General features: G+C 40.9%; 1 protein-coding gene across 1 annotated transcript; it reads right to left on the bottom strand.

Moving 5' to 3' along the window:
* Positions 1-4,162: 4,162 nt before the first annotated feature.
* LOC104964543 (ADM-like) lies at positions 4,163-7,935 on the bottom strand. Its single transcript, XM_010793359.1, has 5 exons — positions 7,820-7,935; positions 7,375-7,490; positions 6,553-6,687; positions 5,640-5,878; positions 4,163-5,062 (listed from the first exon to the last, which is right to left on the bottom strand). Exons 2-5 carry the CDS (start codon positions 7,476-7,478, stop codon positions 5,019-5,021), a joined length of 522 nt encoding a protein of 173 aa, XP_010791661.1. The 5' UTR covers positions 7,479-7,490; positions 7,820-7,935; the 3' UTR covers positions 4,163-5,018.
* Between the last annotated feature and the right edge of the window lie 1,368 nt (positions 7,936-9,303).

Genomic DNA, 9,303 nt, shown 5'->3' with positions numbered 1-9,303 from the left:
CTGAATAGTGAATTACTGCATAAGAGTCTATATAAAAGTTATTGGAATATGATGTAGTTAGAATAAATAATTCGTAAGCTAGCAGCCAGAGATTTAATGTTATGGATGTTGTTCAAAGTTTTCAGTGTGTTTAATAGTCATGGATGGCCGGTGGGATGAAACTGTCCCTGAGTCTGGTTATGGGGGGTCTTTGGTAATCCTGAGGGCTTTCTTCCTGAAGGCCCGCCTGGGAGTAAAAGTTCCTCCATGATGCGCCAGCTCCGTCCTGGTGATGTGGCTGGGTGCAGTTTTTCACCACCCTTCTGTTAAGACCTTTTACGGAGTTAGCGGCGGTGCCAGGCTGGCGTACCAGGGCCCGTGATGGCAGCCAGTTCAGGGATACCTCTCTGGTCGGTGCCACCTGTTAGAAGTTGCAGAGTATCCTGCGAGTCCATGGGTTGAACCTACCTCAGCCTGCGGAGGAAGAGAGCCCGCTGTCTCGGAGCCTTTTTCGGCTGATGGTGGGTGCGTGTGAAGAGTTCCATGCTCAGCGTCCTCAGTGATGTGCACACAGCAGGAACCTGGAAGCAAAACCTGCTGACTCGCTCTTCCACGTAGCTCCCATTAATGGCGGATGGCGGGGGCGTTATCCCTCTCTCTGCTGCTTCCTGCTTAATCCACAATTCAGCTCCTTGGGGTTGTTGCTGACGTTGCAGATGGAGGCGCCAACATGTCAGGGTTTTCGACCTCCATCTCTGGTACGCCGTCTCGTCGCCGTTCGCGTGATCTGGCCGGATGACGGCTCGTGTTCGCTCAGCAACTTCACGATGGTGTTGGAGCTGTGTGTGGCCACGGCAGTTCGTGAGTGAACAGGCAGTAGAGGAGAGGGCTGAGCACGCAGCCTTGAGGGGCTCCGGTGTTGAGGATCAGGGTGGAGGATGTGATGTTTCCCACCCGCACTGCCTGGGGTCTGCCCGTCAGGAAGTTCAGGATCCAATCACAGAGGGCGCTGTTGAGCCCAAGGTCTTTGAGCTTGATGACCAGCTTGGAGGGCACAATGGTATTGAACGCTGAACTATTATCAATGAACAGCACGTGTGTTCCTCTGGTCCAGGTGTGAGAGGGCAGTGTGGATGGTGAGGGCTATGGGGTCGTCTTTGGACCTGTTTGCTCTTTAGGCAAACTGCAGGGGGTCCAGAGAGTCAGGGAGGGAGGAGGTGATGAAGGTTTTGACTAACCGCTCAAAGCACTTCATAATGATGGAGGTGAGTGCTACTGGGCGGTAGTCGTTGAGGCTGGTGATCTTTGGCTTTTTGGGGACAGGAACGATGGTGGAGTGTTTAAAACATCTGGGAACTACAGACTGCAGCAGGGACCTGTTGAAGATGTCTGTGAACACCTCTGCCAGCTGAACGGCACACACCCTGAGAACACGGCCTGGACCTGATGGCCCACACCACCTTGTGTGGGTTAACCCTTTTTAAGGATTTGCACAGATCTGCCCTGTTTAAAACAAGAGGGCAGGGCTCCTGATCCTTCTGTACCTCCACAGCCCCTCAAATCAAGACCTGTAGAGGTTGTTAAAGGGTTGTTTAAATTCCCTGGGAAACATAAATCACCTATGATAACTATAGCAGGATTACAAAGTTTGCATGATCATGGATTTTTATTCCAGGGTTAAAGTGCACCCTTTACACATTATTCACATGACACCAGTACATTATCGCTCATCCCAGTCCTATTCTCTTCCTCCACTGTGACTTGGTAAATTGTAAACAGACACAGAGGGTGTGAGGTCTATGGATTACAAAAAGCTTCTTTCCAGACAATTAGAATTCAGAACAGCAGTATCTGTGAGGAGAAGCCAGGTCTCAGAGAGGTTCCCAGCAGGACTGAGCTGCTGAGAGACGAAGGGAATATCTGCAGTGGTTCTCCAGTTTTTTTAATAATCAATTTAGTCAAGCATACTGCCGAAGCAAACAGCGGATTAAGTAGAATCAAAGAGCTCTTTAACCCTTCTGGCAGCTTGTCCGTCTGGATCTGTACTCATTAGTTTGAAACACACATATACAACCATACAGGCGCCCACACCTCTCAGTTTTGAAAATGGGATTATTCTCACTGCACACAATGCAGAAGCCTGTACTGTATTATTCCTTCACAACCGATGATACCAAATCCCACTTCGGAAATATTTCTCAAATGTTCATGCCCTCCTTTCTTATTTCCATAATTTGTGTGGGTTGAGGTAGAGGGGAAAGGTGACAGAAAGTGAGAATTGAGAGTGAGAAAAACATTTGCAAATTCATCTACTGCCTGTACTGTATTGAATACAAATGTAAATAATAAAAAGCCTAATTTAAACCCAGCACCTCCACCTGAGAGCCTTTTCTGAATGGCTTTTCTTTACAATGCAAGCAGGAGCTCAGAATCCTCAAGTGTAAAGTAAATACAAATGGGGGTGGGAGTGTGGATTTCTTGCAGCCTCATTATAGCAGATACAGTGGGGCCTTTTTCAAACAACGTTTTTTGTTTATAGCTGTTTTGCTTCCAGCAGAGATTTGATTCTGACAAAAATGTTGCAATTAAAGATTAAAGCCCACTTTGGGAAATTGTATTCTACAACAGATAAAAGACAACAGCTCTTACGAGCATCATCCATTCAGCCGAAGATGCTTTTATGGGGCATATCAATTATAGTTATTTGTCTTCCATTTCCACTTGGTACCACTTTGCTTCCCACAGTATTTACCTATTTAAGCGAGAAGACTTGGACTATTAAACATTTTCCTTACACACACACACACACACACACACACACACACACACACACACACACACACACACACACACACACACACACACACACACACACACACACACACACACTCAGCCTTATCTTTTCTCAGCCACGGCTCCGCTGATCTCCACTCACAGTTCGCCACGTACAGCCACACACAGCCAGAATAAATAATAGAGCACAGTTAACGATACTCGCTGTCTCCTGAGTTGTCTATTACAAAGCAAGATACACATGCAAAAGGACAACACTCTAACACTGTCCGCTCCTCGAGCCTCAAAGGGCGGAGCAGCGAGCCCCGCAACGTCCCGCCAACACTGCAGACCCCATTTTCATCTGTTTTTCATTACTTGTGTCATTTTCTGGTTGCTAACAAACGCCATTGTAACACATAAACACACATCAGAGCGCAGTGGGCTCATAGGGAGGAAGGGGGGGGAGGAGCTCCAACAAGCCGTTTAGGACAGAGAGTGAATACACATACTATACAGAGATGCTGTATGAGAAACCAATGTGAGTTTGGAACATTGAACAATGTAAATCTATTCTAGTAGACCTCAACAATGGAATTATGATCAGTAGAAATGGCCATGACATGGGACCTTTTAAAACCCCTGAAAAAGGATTTGCGACCTCCCCTTTAAGCTGTGTTGACCCCCTGTGGTCTAGTTGACCCAAAGAGAGCTGCATTCAAGTTGCCTTTTTAAAATAAAAAGGGGGAATTATGAATGGACTTCCCAAAGAGAACAAAAGTATCAAAATTGCATTTTATTTTAAACACCCCTACAGTTGGTGAAATGTTGATACTCATTTGGAGATGTAAGAAACTCAGACATAAACCATTCATTTTATATAAGCTTTTCATTTAAGTAAGGGGCTTTTGAGTTTAATGAAAAGGGAAAAAAAGATTAATGGTGAAATTGCTTCTAATTTTAGGACAGTGTGACCACTCTGCACACTATCAGTAAAGTTCAAATTCCATAGTGATTAATGTCTGTGTACACAACTCATTGGAGTGTTCCAGATTTGAGGAGACGACACTGTCCCTACTCCCCATTCATTAAAACTTACATTCTTTGGCGAAAGATCATTAATTTAGTTGAATAGGCATGATTACACAATAAGAACATGTTGACCCAAGACAAATATATTGTCCGTACATGTGTTTCTTTGAAAGCATGCAGCTGATAAAAGGATTATTTTTAGAATGGAATGTACACTATTGTTGACTTTCTGTAACTCAGCATTTAATCACACTTAACTACACATGCTATCATTAAATGGCAAGGCTCATAAACTGCGTTGCCCCTCAGCACTATCGCTTGAAAGTACAAACAGAATATTTGATATAAGGTCACTAAGTAACATCAACGTTGCTTTGAATTCTTTTCTTTGTTGCATTCATTTATTTCAAAAAGAAGAATGTCACAGCCAGCTGAAAACGATTACAGTTCCTGCTGCGTTTCACCAAGACCATAAATCATGTTACCTAACACCATGTCAATTCATTTCAGCTGAATCATGAGTTCATTAGGATTTACTACATTCAAACAAAAAAGCAGATACATTCAAAACTAAAGCTCTAAAGATCAAACATTTAGCATAACCACATGAACTGCTTTGTTCAAGCTGCATTTGTTACATGTATCTTTCTGTAAAGCTAGATGGCAGCACAACACTTGTATTGTCTGATCAGTACTTCTACTACTGGCTCTCCATCCCTCTACATATCATCCATAGTCCCGCCAAGAACTGCATGACTCATTTGTAGTTTTTCTTGAGTTGGTATGTAAGACTTTCATCATCCAAACAAATGACATCGCTAATATAATTAGTTTCCAATAATATAAAAACATAACAATAACATTACAAAAATACAAGACGATACTCAGTAATAAGATACTTAATCAACATGACGAATACAGGACAAGATGGTTATTAACAGTTAAGATACACACTTCATTGAAGTTTAAAAGAGACATGTTTAATATATATTTTCCCTGTATAAAAATATAGTTGTTTGCTTAAATATAAGGTAGCTTTATAAATCCTTATATACAAGCAGATAAGTATAAGTTTTTTTTGATATCGTAGTACATAAAGTCAAAATTGCACTTCACAAGCTGTTAATCAAATCCAGGTAGTCCATGTGGCAGTTTTGGGTCCGGTAACATCAGAAAAATCCTCCCGCTCGCGGCCTCCGTTCCTCCTCAGGTCACGGTTATTTCAGAGAAGATCTTCAGGAATTGTCTTCTGTCTCAGCTGCCAAGCTCGCTTTGGAAGCTGAAGAAGAGACGGACATTCTTTTCAAGTCCCACAGGCGTGATTTGAACTCATCCATAAATTATACACTTGTTCTGACTAGGGATTTCACGAGAACCGATACTTTGGTACGAAGTCAACGCCAACATTATATAATCAATTTTTTTTTTTACAGTACTACTGGTTGTAGTGCCCGGTAGTACCTTAAGGTTCTTGAGACTACATGTATTTGGGACACAGTAATTGTTTTCTTTTAGATGTTTCCCTTGGTAACGAATATGAAGAGTTTCCCTGGTATCGGTATCGACTACTAGATTTTGGGTATCCTACCATCCCTAGTTCAGACTGACTGATGCATGCAGAAATATATGATTGAAATCTCTCTTTCATCCAGAGTGAACTATGCAATTCTTCCTTTGATGGACTGTAGCAGCCCTTCTTTTTGTGAATGTAGTTGTAAATCAGTGGAATAAAACCTCTGAGGGGACTTATCTTGATCTGCTGTGAGCAAATAACCCCAACAAGGATTCTCCTTTGCCTTTCCATGCCTGTCTTTAGGACACTGTGCGTGTGCTTTTGTGTCTGTGAACTCGCTGACCAGCTTCAATGCTCCGCCTTTGTCTTCCTGTCTGGAGGGCGAGTCGAGAGACATCCAGGAGTGAGCGTCGGCGGCGTCCGTACCCTCCGGAGCCCATCTTTTTCTCAGGGGCATTGACCTCTCTCGCGGTGTTGCTCATCCGGTGCAGACTGTAGAGCAGGTCGTGCAATGCACAGGTGACCAAGGCGCAGCCTGCAGCTTTGTTGGGCGTTCTTCTGCGTCTGATATGTAGCCCAAAGCTGGATAAAGAAAATGTATGCGTTTTTTTAAGAATGCCTTCCAGGGTTGTTAAGTCTGACATGGCAACACGAGTGGACAGGGTGTAAACCCAAGCCGTCGAGATGTATCTAAATTCATGTAAATGTGTCAGTTCACATTCTACAAGTTATCTTAAAAATATCTGTTTTTTTTACTTTAAATGTATTGTCCTTTAGGTCAAATTTGTGTTTCAGCCAAACATAGAAGAGACAGAAACGTTTGCATTCAGACTAAGATACAAAAAAAGTAATACAATGCATGAATACATCAAGTACAATAATCACTTAAACCAACATAAACATCTAACCCAGTGGTTAAAAACAAATCGTATCATCAGTTTGGTCACTCTAAACATTTTACAGTTTTGTGGCCTGAGAAATGAAGGAATTATTCAGCCTGTAAGTCCTGTCTTTTAGAGGTCCAAATCTCTATCAGAAAATACGGGAGCTTAAACTCTCCATACTTGGTAGGAAGGAATTTCATTTTTAATTCCTGTAAATCAGAAGATCATAAAGGCCTTAGCTTACACATGCACTCCTGGTTGCCTAATGGTTTAAAAGCCGAACATCAATTATAAATCCCTCCATTGTCTACTACCTGTTTCTACATTATCAGCCATCAACTTTGGGCCTCAAAACGTAGCTTTTCTCGTTACCTTGACGGAAGTGATGCCAGTTTTCCATTCTCGTCCTGCTGCTCTCCAACATGGAGGTCAGAGTGGCTCTCAGCGGCTGTCAATAAGGTGTCACACAGATCTCTCTTCATACGGGTGAGCAGCCATACTTTGGACCTGCCACAAAGAAAAGTACACATTCTGATAGAAGAAACTGACACTTATTCACAGAGAATAAAAGTAGAGACTTAAAATCATGATATTCAGAAACACGCAAAAATAATGATTCAATTAATTGAGTTTTCTCAGGATGTTAAGAAATATCATCACTTGATGGTTTCAGAAAATATAAATTGATAAGAAATTGCTTGAAATGTTTATCTGCAAGGGTGACATATTGGCCACAAGTTGGCTAATCACAGACATAACGACATCTGCGAGTATTCCTATTGAGTAATAAGAAATGTAAGTACAGGAAGACATGTGGAAGTAGGGTTAGGGTTATAGGGTAAGTAGCTTAGTTTAGTCCACTGGAGAATGGTTCATTTCTTAACTGTCAAATGCCTTTCGCAACATTAATTCATCATTATTCTATAGTAACCAACTTAGGTGTCCTTATCAAACATAGTTTCTATTTGTTCTGACTCTTATGATCGGCTTCAAAAATCCACTATGTGTCGGGCTATAGCCAAACAGAATTGAACTGACTTTACTGGATGTTTTGATATCAATATTACTTGAAATACACATCTCTTGTGTTGTTAAAGGGTGAGCAAATGACTTCTATATTTATTGATAAAATGTTGAGGCTTTTTTTGTAAATGAACACAATGTTCTCTCATAGCTTGTTGATCGGCTGCTCACCTTTTTTTCAGGCTGGTGTTGATCTCCCCTGTGGTACATTTCACCAGTGGCAGGACAGTGGTGAAAACACAGCAACAGATGACCGTGTGCAGAGCTAATCTCATTTTGGCTGGAAGCTGTCAGTGGCAAAGATTAGAAGAAATTACATTTAGGAGGTTAACTTTGAACTGCAACATCTGGTGATTGATAAGACAGTACAGGAAAGGCTGCAAAACAGTGTGGTTAACAATCACACTCTGTTGCATTGTCAATTATAAATCCATATTATATCTATTAATCCTTACGCCCAAAACCACGGGAAAGAAGTAACTAATTAAACTCTTAGTACCTCAATGTCATATTTCACAGGAAGTCAATTTACATTCTTAAATACCCAAAGAGTCCTTGTGCAATCCTTTTAAAGTGATCTTGAATTTAAATAAGGATTATTTGAAAAGCCACTTACCTTAAGGTTTGAGCTTGGCACTTAGTGTAGATAATTTATGATGCACATCCAAGTATGTTGTATATTGTTTAGCAGAGTAAGTAGTTATTCCCCCCCAAGGTTTTTAAAGAGTTTACCATGAGTTGAAGTCTGAAGTTTACACTGCTAACATGAGAGGCTTTATAGAAGGAGGGAGGGAGCTGTACCTGAATGCCAGACCCAGTGGGAGGGACTGTGGGACAGTTCATGTCTAACCCATCCACCCCACATGTAGACAGTAAAACCAAAAACATGCAAAGATTGTAATCAAGTCAGCAATCCTTCAAATGGCGTGACTAAGGCTTGTTAGTTTGTGTGCATTTACATTTTCCAAAAGTTTTGAAATAATCCTCTTAATGCATTTTAGGTTTTTGTAAATCAACACATTTTTTTTCCTCTGTCAATGGTTTATTTTTAGCTTAACAAATTGGAGTCTTATGTGCACCAAGGCCATTTGCATATTGTTTGCCTTTTCTCTTATTATTTGTCTAAAAAGTTGTTTTGGGAATCAGTGGGGTGTTTTTATCGGCCATGCATGCTTTAAGGCAGTTAAGTCAAGTTTATTTGTTAATAGATATGTGTTTTTGGATGATTCTTGTTCAGTCCGAGTCAACCATCTGTGATTGTTAAATGGCTACAAAAGGTTAAGTATATTTAAATGACTATGGTGTTGTTACGGCAACTACATGCACGGTGCTTTTTACTGAACTTGCGCTCTTTCAAATGACCAGTTGAATCACTCTGAGTGCTATTTACATCCACTGGTTGTTAGGGTTCTGCATGACCACCTGTGTACAACGATTAACTTGCATTCAAGTGCACATTGTTTTCAAAATACCCACCGTACCAATTATTATTGTTTTAATCAATAGGTAAATCGTATTCAAAGGTTAATTTCAATTGTCAAATTTGACCCTGACTCAAAACGGTTAGCCGAAGCATCTCAGCTCTGTTACAATAACATGTCATGTGGGAACTGTTGAATTTATCCAGGAGGCAAATGGAGTAGAAAAACAGTTTGATATGGTTGATTGGTCAGCCATGTTGTATTTATTTTGAAAAAGCCTTATTTTACTCAGAATTCATTGCCAATGAGTTATAAATGTGAATGTCAGTAACTGGTTAAATAGACATGTTGTATTCAAGGTATTCACTGCTGAGATTAGGGCTGCAAACCAAATGTCAGAAAATTATGGAAAATGATGACCATGAAATTGCAAACCAACAGCCCAGAACCCAAAGATATTCAATGTACAATTAAGTGACAGAAATATTGCAAGCATCCTCACATTTCACAAACAAAAAACAAACAAAGTTTTGCATTTTTTAAATACATTTTTTCAATTCTAATAAGTTAAAAACATTCTTAGCAATGAATTTTCCTTTGGTCAAATAATCCACTTGAGTGAGTAAATCATATGGGGGGAGGTTAGCTGTCCAAAATCCCACCTAAAACACTACAACTA

The sequence above is a fragment of the Notothenia coriiceps genome, unplaced genomic scaffold (assembly GCF_000735185.1).
Source record: "Notothenia coriiceps isolate Sejong01 unplaced genomic scaffold, NC01 NC01_scaffold00037244, whole genome shotgun sequence".
Classification (NCBI taxonomy): Eukaryota; Metazoa; Chordata; class Actinopteri; order Perciformes; family Nototheniidae; genus Notothenia; species Notothenia coriiceps.
This window is presented reverse-complemented; position numbering and strand designations above follow the sequence as displayed.

Excerpts from the sequence above, each read along its gene's own strand:
- LOC104964543 (XM_010793359.1), bottom strand. The coding sequence starts at position 7,478 with ATGAGATTAGCTCTGCACACGGTCATCTGTTGCTGTGTTTTCACCACT. Across the intron at positions 5,879-6,552 it reads CTGGCATCACTTCCGTCAAG|CTTTGGGCTACATATCAGAC; the intron begins GTAACGAGAAAA and ends TTCTTTATCCAG. Across the intron at positions 5,063-5,639 it reads AAGGCGGAGCATTGAAGCTG|CTTCCAAAGCGAGCTTGGCA; the intron begins GTCAGCGAGTTC and ends TCTCTTCTTCAG.